The following is a 19,997-nucleotide window of genomic DNA, read 5'->3' as shown; positions in this document are numbered from 1 at the left end:
ACGGTCCGTGTGTGTGTCTCACTATCAGCTCCTGTACAGTCCTTTTGTGTGTCTCAGTATCAGCTCCTGTACGGTCCATGTGTGTCTCAGTGTCAGCTCCTGTAGAGTCTGTGTGTGTGTCTCAGTGTCAGCTCCTGTAGAGTCTGTGTGTGTGTCTCAGTGTCAGCTCCTGTAGAGTCTGTGTGTGTGTCTCAGTGTCAGCTCCTGTAGAGTCTGTGTGTGTGTCTCAGTATCAGCTCCTGTACAGTCTGTGTGTGTCTCAGTGTCAGCTCTTGTACGGTCTGTATGCATGTCTCAGTGTCAGCTCCTGTATGGTCCGTATGTGTGTCTGAGTGTCAGCTCCTGTACTGTCTGTGTGTGTGTCTCAGTGTCAGCTCCTGTACAATCCGTGTGTGTGTGTCTGAGTGTCAGCTCTTGTACGGTCCATGTGTGTGTCTCAGTGTCAGCTCCTGTACAGTCTGTGCGTGTGTCTCAGTGTCAGCTCCTGGACTGTCCGTGTGTGTGTCCCAGTGTCAGCTCCTGAACAGTCCCTGTGCATGTCTTTGTGTCAGCTCCTGTACGTTCCGTGTGTGTATCTCAGTGTCAGCGCCTGTACAATCACTGTGTGTGTCTCAGTGTCAGCTCCTATATGGTCTGCGTGTGTGTCTCAGTGTCAGCTCCTGTATGGTCCGTGTGTGTGTCTCAGTGTCAGCTCCTGTATGGTCTGTGTGTGTGTCTCAGTGTCAGCTCCTGTACGGTCTGTGTGTGTACCTCAGTGTCAGCTCCCGTACGGTCCGCGTGTGTGTCTCAGTGTCAGCTCATGTACGGTCTGTGTGTGTCTCAGTGTCAGATCCTGTACAGTCCGTGTGTGGGTCTCAGTGTCAACTCCTGTACAGTCCGTGTGTGGGTCTCAGTGTCAGCTCCTGTACGGTCCGTGTGTGTGTCTCAGTGTCAGCTCCTGTACTGTCTGTGTGTGTGTCTCAGTGTCAGCTCCTGTATGGTCCGTGTGCGTGTCTCAGTGTCAGCTCCTGTACTGCCTGTGTGTGTGTCTCAGTGTCAGCTCCTGTACAGTCCGTTTGTGTGTGTCTGAGTGTCAGCTCTTGTACGGTCCATGTGTGTGTCTCAGTGTCAGCTCCTGTACAGTCTGTGCGTGTGTCTCAGTGTCAGCTCCTGGACTGTCCGTGTGTGTGTCCCAGTGTCAGCTCCTGAACAGTCCCTGTGCATGTCTTTGTGTCAGCTCCTGTACATTCCGTGTGTGTATCTCAGTGTCAGCGCCTGTACAATCACTGTGTGTGTCTCAGTGTCAGCTCCTATATGGTCTGCGTGTGTGTCTCAGTGTCAGCTCCTGTACGGTCCGTGTGTGTGTCTCAGTGTCAGCTCCTGTATGGTCTGTGTGTGTGTCTCAGTGTCAGCTCCTGTACGGTCTGTGTGTATCTCAGTGTCAGCTCCTGTAATGGTCCGTGTGTGTACCTCAGTGTCAGCTCCCGTACGGTCCGTGTGTGTGTCTCAGTGTCAGCTCATGTACGGTCTGTGTGTGTCTCAGTGTCAGATCCTGTACAGTCCGTGTGTGGGTCTCAGTGTCAACTCCTGTACAGTCCGTGTGTGGGTCTCAGTGTCAGCTCCTGTACGGTCCGTTTGTGTGTCTCAGTGTCAGCTCCTGTACTGTCTGTGTGTGTGTCTCAGTGTCAGCTCCTGTACAGTCCATGTGTGTGTCTCAGTGTCAGCTCCTGTACGGTCCGTGAGTGTGTCTCAGTGTCAGCTCATGTACAGTCCGTGTGTGTGTCTCAGTGCCAGCTCCTGTACAGTCCGAATGTGTGTCTCAGTGTCAGCTCCTGAACGGTCCGTGTGTGTGTCTCAGTGTCAGCTCCTGTACTGTCCGTGTATGTGTCACAGTGTCAGCTCCTGTACGGTCCGTGAGTGTGTCTCAGTATCAGCTCTTGTACGGTCCATGTGTTTGTCTCAGTATCAGCTCCTGTACATTCCGTGTGTGTGTCTCAGTGTCAGCTCCTGTACCAGTCCGTGTGTGTGTCTCATTGTCAGCTCCTGTACGGTCCGTGTGTGTGCATCTCAGTGTCAGCTCCTGTACGGTCCGTGTGTGTGTCTCAGTGTCAGCTCCTGTACTGTCTGTGTGTGTGTCTCAGTGTCAGCTCCTGTACAGTCCATGTGTGTGTCTCAGTGTCAGCTCCTGTACAGTCCGTGTGTGTGTCTCACTATCAGCTCCTGTACGGTCCATGTGTGTGTCTCAGTGTCAGCTCCTGTACAGTCCATGTGTGTGGCTCAGTGTCAGCTCCTGTACGGTCCATGTGTGTGTCTCAGTGTCAGCTCCTGTACTGTCCGTGTATGTGTCACAGTGTCAGCTCCTGTACGGTCCGTGAGTGTGTCTCAGTATCAGCTCCTGTACGGTCTGTGTGTGTGTCTCAGTGTCAGCTCCTGTAGAGTGTGTGTGTGTGTCTGAGTGTCAGCTCCTGTAAAGTCTGTGTGTGTGTCTCAGTGTCAGCTCCTGTACGGTCCGTCTGTGTGTCTCAGTGTCAGCTCCTGTACTGTCCGTGTGTGTGTCTCAGTGTCAGCTCCTGTAAGATCCATGTGAGTGTCTCAGTGTCAGCTCCTGTACAGTCCGTGTGTGTGTCTCACTATCAGCTCCTGTACAGTCCGTGTTTGTGTCTCAGTATCAGCTCCTGTACGGTCCGTGTGTGTGTCTCACTATCAGCTCCTGTACAGTCCTTTTGTGTGTCTCAGTATCAGCTCCTGTACGGTCCATGTGTGTCTCAGTGTCAGCTCCTGTAGAGTCTGTGTGTGTGTCTCAGTGTCAGCTCCTGTAGAGTCTGTGTGTGTGTCTCAGTGTCAGCTCCTGTAGAGTCTGTGTGTGTGTCTCAGTGTCAGCTCCTGTAGAGTCTGTGTGTGTGTCTCAGTATCAGCTCCTGTACAGTCTGTGTGTGTCTCAGTGTCAGCTCTTGTACGGTCTGTATGCGTGTCTCAGTGTCAGCTCCTGTATGGTCCGTATGTGTGTCTGAGTGTCAGCTCCTGTACTGTCTGTGTGTGTGTCTCAGTGTCAGCTCCTGTACAGTCCGTGTGTGTGTGTCTGAGTGTCAGCTCTTGTACGGTCCATGTGTGTGTCTCAGTGTCAGCTCCTGTACAGTCTGTGCGTGTGTCTCAGTGTCAGCTCCTGGACTGTCCGTGTGTGTGTCCCAGTGTCAGCTCCTGAACAGTCCCTGTGCATGTCTTTGTGTCAGCTCCTGTACGTTCCGTGTGTGTATCTCAGTGTCAGCGCCTGTACAATCACTGTGTGTGTCTCAGTGTCAGCTCCTATATGGTCTGCGTGTGTGTCTCAGTGTCAGCTCCTGTACGGTCCATGTGTGTGTCTCAGTGTCAGCTCCTGTATGGTCTGTGTGTGTGTCTCAGTGTCAGCTCCTGTACGGTCTGTGTGTGTCTCAGTGTCAGCTCCTGTAATGGTCCGTGTGTGTACCTCAGTGTCAGCTCCCGTACGGTCCGCGTGTGTGTCTCAGTGTCAGCTCATGTACGGTCTGTGTGTGTCTCAGTGTCAGATCCTGTACAGTCCGTGTGTGGGTCTCAGTGTCAACTCCTGTACAGTCCGTGTGTGGGTCTCAGTGTCAGCTCCTGTACGGTCCGTGTGTGTGTCTCAGTGTCAGCTCCTGTACTGTCTGTGTGTGTGTCTCAGTGTCAGCTCCTGTACAGTCCATGTGTGTGTCTCAGTGTCAGCTCCTGTACGGACCGTGTGTGTGTCTCAGTGTCAGCTCATGTACAGTCCGTGTGTGTGTCTCAGTGTCAGCTCCTGTACTGTCCGTCTGTGTGTCTCAGTGTCAGCTCCTGTACTGTCCGTGTGTGTGTCTCAATGTCAGCTCCTGTAAGATCCATGTGTGTGTCTCAGTGTCAGCTCCTGTACAGTCCGTGTGTGTGTCTCACTATCAGCTCCTGTACGGTCCATGTGTGTGTCTCAGTGTCAGCTCCTGTACAGTCCGTGTGTGTGGCTCAGTGTCAGCTCCTGTACGGTCCATGTGTGTGTCTCAGTGTCAGCTCCTGTACTGTCCGTGTATGTGTCACAGTGTCAGCTCCTGTACGGTCCGTGAGTGTGTCTCAGTATCAGCTCCTGTACGGTCTGTGTGTGTGTCTCAGTGTCAGCTCCTGTAGAGTCTGTGTGTGTGTCTCAGTGTCAGCTCCTGTAAAGTCTGTGTGTGTGTCTCAGTGTCAGCTCCTGTACTGTCCGTGTGTGTGTGTCTCAGTGTCAGCTCCTGTAATGGTCCGTGAGTGTATCTCAGTGTCAGCCCCTGTACGGTCCATGCGTGTGTATCAGTGTCAGCTCCTGTACGGTCTGTGTGTGTCTCAGTGTCAGCTCCTGTACGGTCCGTGTGTATGTCTCAGTGTCAGCTCCTGTACGGTCCGTGTGTGTGTCTCATTGTCAGCTCCTGTACGGTCCGTGTGTGTGTCTCAGTGTCAGCTCCTGTACGGTCTGTGTGTGTGTCTCAGTGTCAGCTCCTGTAGAGTCTGTGTGTGTGTCTCAGTGTCAGCTCCTGTAAAGTCTGTGTGTGTGTCTCAGTGTCAGCTGCTGTACTGTCCGTGTGTGTGTCACAGTGTCAGCTCCTGTACGGTCCGTGAGTGTGTCTCAGTATCAGCTCTTGTACGGTCCATGTGTGTGTCTCAGAGTCAGCTCCTGTACATTCCGTGTGCGTGTCTCAGTGTCAGCTCCTGTACGGTCCGTGTGTATGTCTCAGTATCAGCTCCTGTTCAGTCCATGTGTGTGTCTCAGTAACAGCTCCTGTAGAGTCTGTGTGTGTGTCTCGGTGTCAGCTCCTGTACGTTCCGTGTGTGTATCTCAGTGTCTGCTCCTGTACGGTCCGTGTGTGTGTCTCAGTGTCAGCTCCTGTAGAGTCTGTGTGTGTGTCTCAGTATCAGCTCCTGTAGAGTCTGTGTGTGTGTGTCTCAGTGTCAGCTCCTGTACGGTCCGTGTCTCAGTGTCAGCTCCTGTACGGTCCGTGTGTGTGTCTCAGTGTCAGCTCCTGTACAATCACTATGTGTGTCTCAGTGTCAGCTCCTGTACAGTCCTTTTGTGTGTCTCAGTATCAGCTCCTGTACGGTCCATGTGTGTCTCAGTGTCAGCTCCTGTAGAGTCTGTGTGTGTGTCTCAGTGTCAGCTCCTGTAGAGTCTGTGTGTGTGTCTCAGTGTCAGCTCCTGTAGAGTCTGTGTGTGTGTCTCAGTGTCAGCTCCTGTACGGTCTGTGTGTGTGTCTCAGTGTCAGCTCCTGTAGAGTCCGTGTGTGTGTCTCATTGTCAGCTCCTGTACGGTCCGTGTGTGTGTGTCTCAGTGTTAGCTCCTGTACAGTCCGTTTGTGTGTCTCAGTGTCAGCTCCTGTACGGTCTGTGTGTGTGTGTCTCAGTGTCAGCTCCTGTACAGTCCGTTTGTGTGTCTCAGTGTCAGCTCCTGTAGAGTCCGTGTGTGTGTGTCAGTGTCAGCTCCTGTACGGTCCACGTGTGTGTGTCTCAGTGTCAGCTCCTGTACAGTCCGTGTGTGTGTCTCAGTGTCAGCTCCTGTACGGTCCGTGTGTGTGTCTCAGTATCAGCTCCTGTACTGTCCATGTGTGTGTGTCTCAGTATCAGCTCCTGTACGGTCCGTGTGTGTGTCTCAGTGTCAGCTCCTGTACGGTCCGTGTGTGTGTCTCAGTATCAGCTCCTGTACGGTCCGTGTGTGTGTCTCAGTATCAGCTCCTGTACGGTCCGTGTGTGTGTCTCAGTGTCAGCTCCTGTACGGTCCGTGTGTGTGTCTCAGTGTCAGCTCCTGTACGGTCCATGTGTGTGTCTCAGTATCAGCTCCTGTACTGTCCATGTGTGTGTCTCAGTATCAGCTCCTGTACTGTCCATGTGTGTGTCTCAGTATCAGCTCCTGTACGGTCCGTGTGTGTGTCTCAGTATCAGCTCCTGTACGGTCCGTGTGTGTGTCTCAGTATCAGCTCCTGTACAGTCCGTGTGTGTGTCTCAGTGTCAGCTCCTGTAGAGTCTGTGTGTGTGTCTCAGTGTCAGCTCCTGTAAAGTCTGTGTGTGTGTCTCAGTGTCAGCTCCTGTACTGTCCGTGTGTGTGTCTCAGTCTCAGATCCTGTAATGGTCCGTGAGTGTATCTCAGTGTCAGCTCCTGTACGGTCCATGTGTGTGTATCAGTGTCAGCTCCTGTACGGTCTGTGTGTGTCTCAGTGTCAGCTCCTGTATGGTCCGTGTGTATGTCTCAGTGTCAGCTCCTGTAAAGTCTGTGTGTGTGTCTCAGTGTCAGCTCCTGTACTGTCCATGTGTGTGTCTCAGTATCAGCTCCTGTACTGTCCATGTGTGTGTGTCTCAGTGTCAGCTCCTGTAAAGTCTGTGTGTGCGTCTCAGTGTCAGCTCCTGTACGGTCCGTGTGTGTGTCTCAGTGTCAGCTCCTGTACGGTCCGTGTGTGTGTCTCAGTATCAGCTCTTGTACGGTCCATGTGTGTGTCTCAGTGTCAGCTCCTGTAAAGTCCGTGTGTGTGTCTCAGTTTCAGCTCCTGTAAAGTCCGTGTGTGTGTCTCAGTGTCAGCTCCTGTAAAGTCCGTGTGTGTGTCTCATTGTCAGCTCCTGTACAGTCTGTGTGTGTGTCTCATTGTCAGCTCCTGTACAGTCTGTGTGTGTGTCTCAGTATCAGCTCCTGTAGAGTCCGTGTGTGTGCCTCAGTGTCAGCTCCTGTATGGTCCGTTTGTGTGTCTCAGTGTCAGCTCATGTACAGTCTGTGTGTGTGTCTCAGTATCAGCTCCTGTAGAGTCCGTGTGTGTGGGTCTCAGTGTCAGCTCATGTACAGTCTGTGTGTGTGTCTCAGTATCAGCTCCTGTACAGTCTGTGTGTGTGTCTCAGTATCAGCTCCTGTACGGTCCGTGTGTGTGCCTCAGTGTCAGCTCCTGTGTGGTCCGTTTGTGTGTCTCAGTGTCAGCTCATGTACAGTCTGTGTGTGTGTCTCAGTATCAGCTCCTGTAGAGTCCGTGTGTGTGTCTCAGTGTCAGCTCCTGTACGGTCTGTGTGTGTGTCTCAGTGTCAGCTCATGTACGGTCTGTATGTGTGTCTCAGTATTAGCTGGTATACATGAAGAGTACGTCCATTGGGTGAAAGACTCTGAGGGGGTGTCTGTTGTCTCAGGCCCCCTAGCGAGACTCTGTACCATCAGGTGCAAAGGGATCAATTCAGAATTGGGCTGGGCATGTCGCTGTTAACGGATTACTTTTTACATTTTCTCTCTCTCTCTCTCTCTCTCTCTCTCCCTCCAAATCTCGCTCCCTCTGCCTCTCTCTCTCACTCCCTGCCTCCCTCATGCTCACTTTAACCCTCTCTCTTTCCTTCTCTCACTGTCCCTCCCTCTCTCGGTCTCCCTCACTGTCTGATTCTCCCCTCTCTCTCTCTCCCCCTCCCTCCCTCCCCCTCCCTCCCTCCCTCCCTCCCTCCCGCAGGTGGAGTTTGAAGAGGTGGTTGCCGAGCCAGAGGGCTGGTACAGTTTGGCTCCGGTGTGGAGGTACAGTCACTCGGCCTTCACCGTGTCGGGATACTGGGGTTACCGGATACTCACTGCCCTGTTCGGGATCCCCATGGCCGTGCTCTGGGGCTTCCTTTACGCCTGGGTCTCCTTCTGGCAGGTGTGGGCCGCAGTTCCCTGTCTCCGCTGCTACCTCCTGGGGCTGGAGTGCCTGGCGGCCACCTTCCCGGTGTGTATCCGGGGAATCTGTGACCCCCTCTTCCACGCGGTGGGTGCTATCCTGCTCAACATGCGACTGGCTCTCAGGAAGGACAGTTAACAACCCGGAATCGGACTCCAGCAGAATCTTCTGCGCCTTCCCAGCGGGAGGGGACCTGAGCTGTGAACACAAACTGCTTCGTCTCTGTTAAAGTGTCCAAACTCGGTAAATGTGCTGAAACCCCTTCAACAGGAGATAGCCAGACCCCAATTCAGGACTCAGCCCCCTCTCTCTCTGTCAAGGAGATATCTGTACACTCACTGGAGTCTCTCAGTCCCTCTCTCTCAGGGAGATATCTGTACACTGACTGGTGTCTCTCAGTCTCTCTCTCTCAGGGAGATATCTGTACACTGACTGGTGTCTCTCAGTCCCCTCTCTCTCAGGGAGATATCTGTACACTGACTGGTGTCTCTCAGTCCCACCCTCTCTCAGGGAGATATCTGTACACTGACTGGTGTTTCTCAGTCCCTCTCTCTCAGGGAGATATCTGTACACTGACTGGTGTTTCTCAGTCCCTCTCTCTCAGGGACATATCTGTACACTGACTGGTGTCTCTCAGTCCCCTCTCTCTCAGGGAGATATCTGTACACTGACTGGTGTTTCTCAGTCCGTCTCTCTCAGGGAGATATCTGTACACCGACTGGTGTCTCTCAGTCCCCTCTCTCTCTCAGGGAGATATCTGTACACTGACTGGTGTCACTCAGTCCCCTCTCTCTCAGGGAGATAACTGTACACTGACTGGTCTCTCTCAGTCTCTCTCTCTCAGGGAGATATCTGTACACTGACTGGTCTCTCTCAGTCTCTCTCTCTCAGGGAGATATCTGTACACTGACTGGTGTCTCTCAGTCCCCTCTCTCTCTCAGGGAGATATCTGTACACTGACTGGTGTCACTCAGTCCCGTCTCTCTCAGGGAGATATCTGTACACTGACTGGTGTCTCTCAGTCCCCTCTCTCTCTCAGGGTGATATCTGTACACTGACTGGTGTCTCTCAGTCCCCTCTCTCTCTCAGGGGATATCTGTACACTGACTGGTGTCACTCAGTCCCGTCTCTCTCAGGGAGATATCTGTACACTGACTGGTGTCTCTCAGTCCCCTCTCTCTCTCAGGGAGATATCTGTACACTGACTGGTGTCACTCAGTCCCGTCTCTCTCAGGGAGATATCTGTACACTGACTGGTGTCTCTCAGTCCCCTCTCTCTCTCAGGGTGATATCTGTACACTGACTGGTGTCTCTCAGTCCCCTCTCTCTCTCAGGGGATATCTGTACACTGACTGGTGTCACTCAGTCCCGTCTCTCTCAGGGAGATATCTGTACACTGACTGGTGTCTCTCAGTCCCCTCTCTCTCTCAGGGTGATATCTGTACACTGACTGGTGTCTCTCAGTCCCCTCTCTCTCTCAGGGTGATATCTGTACACTGACTGGTGTCTCTCAGTCTCTCTCTCTCAGGGAGATATCTGTACACTGACTGGTGTCTCTCAGTCCCTCTCTCTCAGGGAGATATCTGTACACTGACTGGTGTCTCTCAGTCCCTCTCTCTCTCAGGGAGATATCTGTACACTGACTGGTGTCTCTCAGTCCCTCACTCACAGGGAGATATCTGTACAATGACTGGTGTCTCTCAGTCCCTCTCTCTCTCAGGGTAATATCTGTACACTGACTGGTGTCTCTCAGTCCCTCTCTCTCAGGGAGATATCTGTACACTGACTGGTGTCTCTCAGTCCTCTCTCTCTCAGGGAGATATCTGCACACTGACTGGTGTCTCTCAGTCCCTCTCTCTCTCAGGGTAATATCTGTACACTGATTGGTGTCTCTCAGTCCCTCTCTCTCAGGGAGATATCTGTACACTGACTGGTGTCTCTCAGTCCCTCTCTCTCTCAGGGAGATATCTGCACACTGACTGGTGTCTCTCAGTCCCTCTCTCTCTCAGGGTAATATCTGTACACTGATTGGTGTCTCTCAGTCCCTCTCTCTCAGGGAGATATCTGTACACTGACTGGTGTCTCTCAGTCCCTCTCTCTCTCTCAGGGAGATATCTGTACACTGACTGGTGTCTCTCAGTCCCCTCTCTCTCTCTCAGGGAGATATCTGTACACTGACTGATGTCACTCAGTCCCGTCTCTCTCAGGGAGATATCTGTACACTGACTGGTGTCTCTCAGTCTCTCTCTCTCAGGGAGATATCTGTACACTGACTGGTGTCTCTCAGTCCCCTCTCTCTCTCAGGGAGATATCTGTACACTGACTGGTGTCACTCAGTCCCGTCTCTCTCAGGGAGATATCTGTACACTGACTGGTGTCTCTCAGTCCCGTCTCTCTCAGGGAGATATCTGTACACTGACTGGTGTCTCTCAGTCCCCTCTCTCTCTCAGGGTGATATCTGTACACTGACTGGTGTCTCTCAGTCCCCTCTCTCTCTCAGGGAGATATCTGTACACTGACTGGTGTCACTCAGTCCCCTCTCTCTCTCAGGGTGATATCTGTACACTGACTGGTGTCTCTCAGTCCCCTCTCTCTCTCAGGGTGATATCTGTACACTGACTGGTGTCTCTCAGTCCTCTCTCTCTCAGGGAGATATCTGTACACTGATTGGTGTCTCTCAGTCCCTCTCTCTCTCAGGGTAATATCTGTACACTGATTGGTGTCTCTCAGTCCCTCTCTCTCTCAGGGAGATATCTGTACACTGACTGGTGTCTCTCAGTCCCTCTCTCTCAGGGAGAAATCTGTACACTGACTGGTGTCTCTCAGTCCCTCTCTCTCTCAGGGAGATATCTGTACACTGACTGGTGTCTCTCAGTCCCTCTCTCTCAGGGAGATATCTGTACACTGACTGGTGTCTCTCAGTCCCTCTCTATCTCAGGGAGATATCTGCACACTGACTGGTGTCTCTCAGTCCCCTCTCTCTCTCAGGGGGATATCTGTACACTGACGGGTGTCTCTCAGTCCCCTCTCTCTCTCAGGGGGATATCTGTACACTGACGGGTGTCTCTCAGTCCCCTCTCTCTCTCAGGGAGATACCTGTACACTGACTGGTGTCTCTCAGTCCCTCTCTCTCAGGGAGATATCTGTACACTGACTGGTGTCTCTCAGTCCCCTCTCTCTCTCAGCGAGATATCTGTACACTGACTGGTGTCTCTCAGTCTCTCTCTCTCTCAGGGTAATATCTGTACACTGACTGGTGTCTCTCAGTCCCCTCTCTCTCAGGGAGATATCTGTACACGGACTGGTGTCTCTCAGTCCCCCCACTCTCTCAGGGAGATATCTGTACACTGACTGGTGTCTCTCAGTCCCTCTCTCTCTCAGGGAGATATCTGTACACTGACTGGTGTTTCTCAGTCCCTCTCTCTCTCTCAGGGAGATATCTGTACACTGACTGGTGTCTCTCAGTCCCGTCTCTCTCTCAGGGAGATATCTGTACACTGACTGGTGTCACTCAGTCCCTCTCTCTCTCAGGGAGATATCTGTACACTGACTGGTGTCTCTCAGTCCCTCTCTCTATCTCAGGGAGATATCTGCACACTGACTGGTGTCTATCAGTCCCCTCTCTCTCTCAGGGGGATATCTGTACACTGACGGGTGTCTCTCAGTCCCCTCTCTCTCTCAGGGAGATACCTGTACACTGACTGGTGTCTCTCAGTCCCTCTCTCTCAGGGAGATATCTGTACACTGACTGGTGTCTCTCAGTCCCCTCTCTCTCTCAGCGAGATATCTGTACACTGACTGGTGTCTCTCCGTCTCTCTCTCTCTCAGGGTAATATCTGTACACTGACTGGTGTCTCTCAGTCCCCTCTCTCTCAGGGAGATATCTGTACACTGACTGGTGTCTCTCAGTCCCCCCACTCTCTCAGGGAGATATCTGTACACTGACTGGTGTCTCTCAGTCCCTCTCTCTCTCAGGGAGATATCTGTACACTGACTGGTGTTTCTCAGTCCCTCTCTCTCTCTCAGGGAGATATCTGTACACTGACTGGTGTCTCTCAGTCCCGTCTCTCTCAGGGAGATATCTGTACACTGAATGGTGTCTCTCAGTCCCCTCTCTCTCAGGGAGATATCTGCACACTGACTGTTGTCTCTCAGTACCTCTTTCTCAGGGAGATATCTGTACACTGACTGGTGTCTCTCAGTCCCTCTCTCTCTCAGGGAGATATCTGTACACTGACTGGTGTCTCTCAGTCCCTCTCTCTCAGGGTGATATCTGTACACTGAATGGTGTCTCTCAGTCCCCTCTCTCTCAGGGAGATATCTGCACACTGACTGTTGTCTCTCAGTTCCCTCTCTCTCAGAGAGATATCTGTACACTGACTGGTGTCTCTCAGTCCCTCTCTATCTCAGGGAGATATCTGTACACTGACTGGTGTCTCTCAGTCCCTCTCTCTCTCAGGGAGATATCTGTACACTGACTGGTGTCTCTCAGTCCCCTCTCTCTCTTAGGGAGATATCTGTACACTGACTGGTGTCTCTCAGTCCCTCTCTCTCAGAGAGATAGCTGTACACTGACTGGTGTCTCTCAGTCCTCTCTCTCTCAGGGAGATATCTGTACACTGACTGGTGTCTCTCAGTCCCCTCTCTCTCTCAGAGAGATAGCTGTACACTGACTGGTGTCTCTCAGTCCCTCTCTCTCAGGGAGATATCTGTACACTGACTGGTGTCTCTCAGTCCCTCTCTCTCTCAGAGAGATAGCTGTACACTGACTGGTGTCTCTCAGTCCCTCTCTCTCAGGGAGATATCTGTACACTGACTGGTGTCTCTCAGTCCCTCTCTCTCTCAGGGAGATATCTGTACACTGACTGGTGTCTCTCAGTCCCTCTCTCTCTCAGGGAGATATCTGTACACTGACTGGTGTCTCTCAGTCCCTCTCTCTCAGGGAGATATCTGTACACTGACTGGTGTCACTCAGTCCCGTCTCTCTCAGGGAGATATCTGTACACTGACTGGTGTCTCTCAGTCCCCTCTCTCTCTCAGGGAGATATCTGTACACTGACTGGTGTCTCTCAGTCCCTCTCTCTCAGGGAGATATCTGTACACTGACTGGTGTCTCTCAGTCCCTCTCTCTCAGGGAGATATCTGTACACAGACTGGTGTCTCTCAGTCCCCTCTCTCTCTCAGGGAGATATCTGTACACTGATTGGTGTCTCTCAGTCCCCTCTCTCTCTCAGGGAGATATCTGTACACTGACTGGTGTCTCTCAGTCCCTCTCTCTCAGCGAGATATCTGTACAAATAATTGGACTGATGTTGGTGTGCTGAAGTCAGGCATCATTAATGTGGATGGTGATTTTAATAAAATATTTCTTGCTCTGAGAACATGATTTATATTTAATAATAATTCAAATAAAGGTAAAGAATTTACGAAAATGAAGTAGGCCTCATTAGAACACTAATTTCACAAATTCACTGCTAAACGTTAGATGCAATAAAGGCAACAAAGAGCAGAATTGGAGAGGATAGGCAGAGGGGTGGAATCTATCAGAGTGTTACAGTGAGGGGTGTGGGATATATCAGAGTGTTACAGTGAGGGGTGTGGGGTGTATCAGAGTGTTACAGTGAGGGGTGTGGGGTATATCAGAGTGTTACAGTGAGGGGTGTGGGGTGTATCAGAGTGTTACAGTGAGGGGTGTGGGGTATATCAGTGTTACAGTGAGGGGTGTGTGTTTTATCAGAATGTTACAGTGAGGGGTGTAGGATATATCAGAGTGTTACTGTGAGGTGTGTGGGATATATCAGAGTGTTACAGTGAGGTGTGTGCGGTATATCAGTGTTACAGTGAGGGGTGTGGGGTATATCAGAGTGTTACAGTGAGGGCTGTGTGGTATATCAGTGTTACAGTGAGGGTTGTGGGCTATATCAGAGTGTTACAGTGAGGTGTCTGGGGTATATCAGAGTGTTACAGTGAGGGGTGTGGGGTTTATCAGAGTGTTACAGTGAGGTGTCTGGGGTATATCAGAGTATTACAGTGAGGGGTGTGGGATGTATCAGAGTGTTACAGTGAGGGGTGTGGTGTACATCACAGTGTTACAGTGAGGGGTGTGTGATATATCAGTGTTACAGTGAGGGGTGTGGGGTATATCAGAGTGTTACAGTGAGGGGTGTGGGATATATCAGAGTGTTACAGTGAGGGGTGTGGGATATATCAGAGTGTTACAGTGAGGGATGTGGGATATATCAGTTTTAAGTGAGGGGTGTGGGATATATCAGAGTGTTACAGTGAGGGGTGTGGGGTATATCAGAGTGTTACAGTGAGAGGTGTGGGGTATATCAGAGTGTTACAGTGAGGGGTGTGGGATGTATCAGAGTGTTACAGTGAGGGGTGTGGGATATATCAGAGTGTTACAGTGAGGGGTGTGGGGTATATCAGACTGTTACAGTGAGGTGTGTGGAATATATCATCAGAGTGTTACAGTGAGGGGTGGGGGATATATCAGTGTTACAGTGAGGGGTGTGGGATATATCAGAGTGTTACAGAGAGTGGTGTGGGGTATTTCAGAGTGTTACAGTGAGGGGTGTGGGATATATCAAAGTGTTACAGTGAGGGGTGTGGTGTATATCAGAGTGTTACAGTGAGGGGTGTGGGGTATATCAGTGTGTTACAGTGAGGGGTGTGGTGTATATCAGAGTGTTACAGTGAGGGCTGTGGGGTATATCAGAGTGTTACAGTGAGGGGTGTGGGGTATATCAGTGGGTTACAGTGAGGGGTGTGGTGTATATCAGAGTGTTACAGTGAGGGATGTGGGATATATCAGAGTGTTACAGTGAGGGGTGTGGGGTATATCAGAGTGTTACCGTGAGGGGTGTGGGATATATCAGAGTGTTACAGTGAGGGGTGTGGGGTATATCAGAGTGTTACAGTGAGGGGTGTGGGATATATCAGAGTGTTACATTGAGGGGTGTTGCGTATATCAGCGTGTTACAATGAGGGGGTGGGGTATATCAGTGTTACAGTGAGGGGTGTAGGGTATATCAGAGTGTTACACTGAGGGGTGTGTGGTATATCAGAGTGTTACCGTGAGGGGTGTGGTTTCTATCAGTGTTACAGTGAGGGGTGTGGGGTATATCAGAGTGTTACAGTGAGGGGTGTGGGATATATCAGAGTGTTACAGTGAGGGGTGTGGGGTATATCAGAGTGTTACATTGAGGGGTGTTGCGTATATCAGCGTGTTACAATGAGGGGGTGGGGTATATCAGTGTTACAGTGAGGGGTGTAGGGTATATCAGAGTGTTACATTGAGGGGTGTTGCGTATATCAGCGTGTTACAATGAGGGGGTGGGGTATATCAGTGTTACAGTGAGGGGTGTAGGGTATATCAGAGTGTTACACTGAGGGGTGTGTGGTATATCAGAGTGTTACCGTGAGGGGTGTGGTTTCTATCAGTGTTACAGTGAGGGGTGTGGGGTATATCAGAGTGTTACAGTGAGGGGTGTGGGATATATCAGAGTGTTACAGTGAGGGGTGTGGGGTATATCAGAGTGTTACAGTGAGGGGTGTGGGATATATCAGTGTGTTACAGTGAGGGCTGTGGGGTTTATCAGAGTGTTACAGTGAGGGGTGTGGGATATATCAGAGTGTTACAGTGAGGGGTGTGGGGTATATCAGAGTGTTACAGTGAGGGGTGTGGGATATATCAGAGCGTTACATTGAGGAGTATTGCGTATATCAGCGTGTTACAGTGAGGGGGTGGGGTATATCAGTGTTACATTGAGGGGTGTAGGGTATATCAGAGTGTTACACTGAGGTGCGTGGGTTATATCAGTGTGTTACAGTGAGGGCTGTGGGGTTTATCAGAGTGTTACAGTGAGGGGTGTGGGATATATCAGAGTGTTACAGTGAGGGGTGTGGGGTATATCAGAGGGTTACAGTGAGGGGTGTGGGGTATATCAGAGGGTTACAGTGAGGGGTGTGGGGTATATCAGTGTGTTACAGTTAGGGGTGTGGTGTATATCAGAGTGTTACAGTGAGGGGTGTGGTATATATCAGAGTGTTACAGTGAGCGGTGTGGGGTATATCAGAGTGTTACAGTGAGGGGTGTGGGGTATATCAGAGTGTTACAGTGAGGGGTGTGGGATAATTCAAAGTGTTACAGTGAAGGGTGTGGGGTATATCAGAGTGTTACCGTGAGGGGTGTGGTTTATATCAGTGTTACAGTGAGGGGTGTGGGGTATATCAGAGTGTTACACTGAGGTGTGTGGGTTATATCAGTGTGTTACAGTGAGGGCTGTGGGGTTTATCAGAGTGTTACAGTGAGGGGTGTGGGATATATCAGAGTGTTACAGTGAGGGGTGTGGGGTATATCAGAGTGTTACAGTGAGGGGTGTGGGATATATCAGAGTGTTACATTGAGGGGTGTTGCGTATATCAGCGTGTTACAGTGAGGGGGTGGGGTATATCAGTGTTACAGTGAGGGGTGTGGGGTATATCAGAGTGTTACACTGAGGTGTGTGGGTTATATCAGAGTGTTACAGTGAGGGCTGTGGGGTTTATCAGAGTGTTACAGTGAGGGGTGTGGGATATATCAGAGTGTTACAGTGAGGGGTGTGGGGTATATCAGAGTGTTACAGTGAGAGGTGTGGGGTATATCAGAGTGTTACAGTGAGGGGTGTGGGATGTATCAGAGTGTTACAGTGAGGGGTGTGGGGTATATCAGAGTGTTACAATGAGGGGTGTGGGATATATCAGAGTGTTACAGTGAGGGGTGTGGGGTATATCAGTGTGTTACAGTGAGGGCTGTGATGTATATCAGAGTGTTACAGTGAGGGGTGTGGGGTATATCAGAGTGTTACAGTGAGGGGTGTGGGGTATATCAGTGTGTTACAGTGAGGGGTGTGGTGTATATCAGAGTGTTACAGTGAGGGGTGTGGGGTATATCAGAGTGTTACAGTGAGGGGTGTGGGGTATATCAGAGTGTTACAGTGAGGGGTGTGGGATATATCAGTGTGTTACAGTGAGGGGTGTGGTGTTTATCAGAGTGTTACAGTGAGGGGTGTGGGGTATATCAGAGTGTTACAGTGAGGGGTGTGGGGTATATCAGAGTGTTACAGTGAGGGGTGTGGGATATATCAGAGTGTTACAGTGAAGGGTGTGGGGTATATCAGAGTGTTACCGTGAGGGGTGTGGGGTATATCAGGGTGTTACAGTGAGGGGTGTGGGATATATCAGAGTGTTACAGTGAGGGGTCTGGGGTATATCCGTGTGTTACAGTGAGGGGTCTATCGGTGATCGGTGCCGGTCATATGTTCCTGGTCAATTTCTGGAGTGAGGGAGGCCAATCAGCCCATCGAATCCATGCTGGAATTTCTCATGATCGTCTGCAAACGCACCTAATTAAGGGAAGGAGAGAGTGAGGGTGAGTGAGTGGGTAAGTGAGTGGGTTAGAGTGAGTAAGTGAGTGGAGGAGAGTGAGTGAGTGAGCAGTGAGATTGAGTAAATGAGCAGGTGAGTGAGTGAGTGGAGAGATTGAATGAGGGAGTGTGTGAAGGAGTGAGAGATTGAATGAGGGAGAGGGTGAGTAGGCAGGGGGACAGAGGGAAGAGAGGACAGATTGAGTGAGTGTGAAAGTGAGGAATAGCGTGAGCAAGTGAGTGAGGGAGAGACAGAATGAGCGAGTGAGACGGAGAGTGAGCGGGTTAAGGAGTGAGGGAAGGATGGAGGGAATAAATAAATGAGCGAGGAAGGCAGTGAGTGAGTGGGAGAGAGATAGTGACTGAGTGATTGAGGGTGGGTGATAGAGCGGCAGGGAGATAGTGACTAAATGTATGAGTGAGGGAAGGAATGAGGGAGTGAGTGAAAGAGGGAGGGAGGTAGTGAATGAGAGTGAGGGAGTGAATGAGTGAGTGAGGGAGGGTGTGAGTCACTGAGAGAAGGAGGCAGCAAATGAGGCAGGGAGTTAGTGAGTGAGGGAGAGAAGGATTGAATGAGTGAGTTAGGGAGGAGGTAGTGAGTGAGTGAATGAGGAAGGGAGCGATTGAGTGAGGAAGGGAGGGTGTGTGTCACTGAGGGAGGGAGCGAGTGAATGAATGAATGTGGGAGAGAGTGTGGAAGCAAATGAGTGAAGGAGGGAGGGAGGTAGTGAGTAAGTGAGGGAAGGAGACAAGCAGTGAATGAGGAATGAGAGAGGGCAGAAGGGAGGGTATGAGTGAGGGAGTAAGGAGGGAGGGAGGGTGTGAATGATGGAGTGAGGGATTGAGGAGGGGGAGAGCAAGGAAGTGTGAGAGTTGGTGAGCGAGGGAGGAAGCAAACGCGGGGGAGGGGATGGGGGCGACAATCCCTTTGCTGTGAACGCCGTCTCTATTGGCAACATGCTGAGAGATAAGCGGTGGTTGATTTGTGTGTCCTCGGAGTGTCTGGCAGGGTCGCCAGTGGATGGTCGGACTCATGGCACTGGGCTCCCTCCTGCCTCTGGAGTGAGTCTCTTGGCTTGATCCTCCCGTGCCCACACCCTTCCTCAGGAGGTTACCTTGGGGGTCCCATCAGCAGTGCCCCCCGCCGACGATTTGAAGAGGGCAGCGGCCCTGGACTTCATGCTGGGTTTGGAAGGGGTGCCTTGTTTGCTTGCGGGTTTCTCCAAGGCCCCGCTACTGCTCCTGCGCAGGGTGACCCCCTGGCCCAAGAGGCCTTCAGCTTTGCTGGGGTCCTGGGGTTCCTCGCCGCTGGTCTTGAGACGCTTGCACTGCAAGAGCTCCCGGAAAACTGAATCCATGTTCTTCACGATCTCCTGGGGAGAGAGAACACGAAGATCCCCCAATTCAAATCATTTCATTCTGACTTTGGCCCCGCCCTCAGTGCAGCTCAGCCAGTCAGGCCCCAGGCCCCAGGGCTGGCATCCCTGTGTGAGGGGGGGTGAGAGTTAGTGAGAGAGGGAGGAAGCAAATGTGGGGGAGTCGGTGGGGCAGGGAGCTGGGAGGGGCTACAATCCCTTTGCTGTGAACGCCGTCTCTATTGGCAATGTGATCAGAGATAAGCGGTGGTTGATTTACGTGTCCTCGGAGTGTCTCACCAAACAAGCAGAACGTTACACAACAACCTCTTACACTAACACAGCACTGCTCTAACACTGTAAAACATTGCAAAGCACTTGACAGGAGATGTCAGGGGTAAGCAGACAGCCATTCCAGACTGAGATGAGGAGAAATCTCCTTACATCGAGAGTTGGGAACCCAATGGAATTCTCCAGCCCAGAGAGTTGACGGTGCCCCGTCAGTGAGTAGGTTTAAGGCAGAGACAGTCGGTGAGTATGTTTAAAGCTGAGACGGTCGGTGAGAATGTTTAAAGGTGAGACAGTCGGTGAGCATGTTTAAGGCTGAGACAGTCAGTGAGTATGTTTAAGGCTGAGACAGTCGGTGAGTATATTTAAAGCTGAGACAGTCAGTAAGTATGTTTAAATCTGAGACAGTCAGTGAGTATGTTTAAAGCTGAGACACTCGGTGAGTATGTTTAAAGCTTAGACAGTCGGTGAGTATGTTTAAGGCTGAGACAGTCGGTGAGTATATTTAAAGCTGAGACAGTCGGTGAGTATGTTTAAAGCTGAGACAGTCAGTGAGTATGTTTAAGGCTGAGACAGTCGGTGAGTATATTTAAAGCTGAGACAGTCGGTGAGTATGTTTAAAGCTGAGACAGTCGGATTTATGTTTAAAGCTGAGACAGTCGGTGAGTATGTTTAAAGCTGAGAGAGTCGGTGAGTATGTTTAAGACTGAGACAGTCGGTGAGTATGCTTAAGGCTGAGACAGTCTGTGAGTATGTTTAAGGCGGAGACAGTCGGTGAGTATGTTTAAAGCTGAGAGAGTCGGTGAGCATGTTTAAGGCTGAGACAGTCGGTGAGCATGTTTAAGGCAGAGACAGTCGGTGAGTATACTTAAGGCTAAGACAGTCGGTGAGTATGTTTAAAGCTGAGAGAGTCGGTGAGCATGTTTAAGGCTGAGACAGTCGGTGAGTATGTTTAAGGCTGAGACAGTCGGTGAGTATGTTTAAAGCTGAGAGTTGGTGAGCATGTTTAAGGCTGAGACAGTCGGTGAATTTGTTTAAGGCTGAGACAGTCAGTGAGTATGTTTAAGGCAGAGAAATTAGTGAGTATGTTTAAAGCAGAGACAGTCAGTGAGTATACTTAAGGCTGCGAGAGTCGGTGAGTATGTTTAAAGCTGAGACAGTCAGTGAGTAGGTTTAAGGCTGAGACAGTCAGTGAGTATGTTTAAAGCTGAGACAGACGGTGAGTATGTTTAAAGCTTACACAGTCGGTGAGTATGTTTAAGGCAGAGACAGTCGGTGAGTATGTTCAAAGGTGAGACAGTCGGTGA

General features: G+C 51.0%; 2 protein-coding genes across 4 annotated transcripts in view; one reads left to right on the top strand and one right to left on the bottom strand.

Moving 5' to 3' along the window:
- The window catches only part of LOC121274260 (caveolin-1-like), a 49,797-nt gene extending 42,022 nt beyond the window's left edge, over positions 1-7,775 (top strand). The window contains exon 2 of the mRNA XM_041181471.1: positions 7,434-7,775. Within this exon, the coding sequence (XP_041037405.1) occupies positions 7,434-7,775 (342 nt within the window). The remainder of the gene's footprint in view (positions 1-7,433) is intronic.
- Positions 7,776-17,227: 9,452 nt separating this feature from the next.
- The window catches only part of LOC121274258 (SLIT-ROBO Rho GTPase-activating protein 3-like), a 282,583-nt gene continuing 279,813 nt past the window's right edge, over positions 17,228-19,997 (bottom strand). For all 3 annotated transcript variants that reach the window (XM_041181468.1, XM_041181470.1, XM_041181469.1), the window contains one exon: positions 17,228-18,420. In XM_041181468.1, the coding sequence (XP_041037402.1) occupies positions 18,151-18,420 (270 nt within the window). In that variant the 3' untranslated portion in view covers positions 17,228-18,150. The remainder of the gene's footprint in view (positions 18,421-19,997) is intronic.

The sequence above is a fragment of the Carcharodon carcharias genome, assembly GCF_017639515.1.
Source record: "Carcharodon carcharias isolate sCarCar2 chromosome 35 unlocalized genomic scaffold, sCarCar2.pri SUPER_35_unloc_5, whole genome shotgun sequence".
Lineage (NCBI taxonomy): Eukaryota > Metazoa > Chordata > Chondrichthyes > Lamniformes > Lamnidae > Carcharodon > Carcharodon carcharias.
Note: the sequence above shows the minus strand (reverse complement) of the source record. Positions and strands in the feature narration are given on the sequence as shown.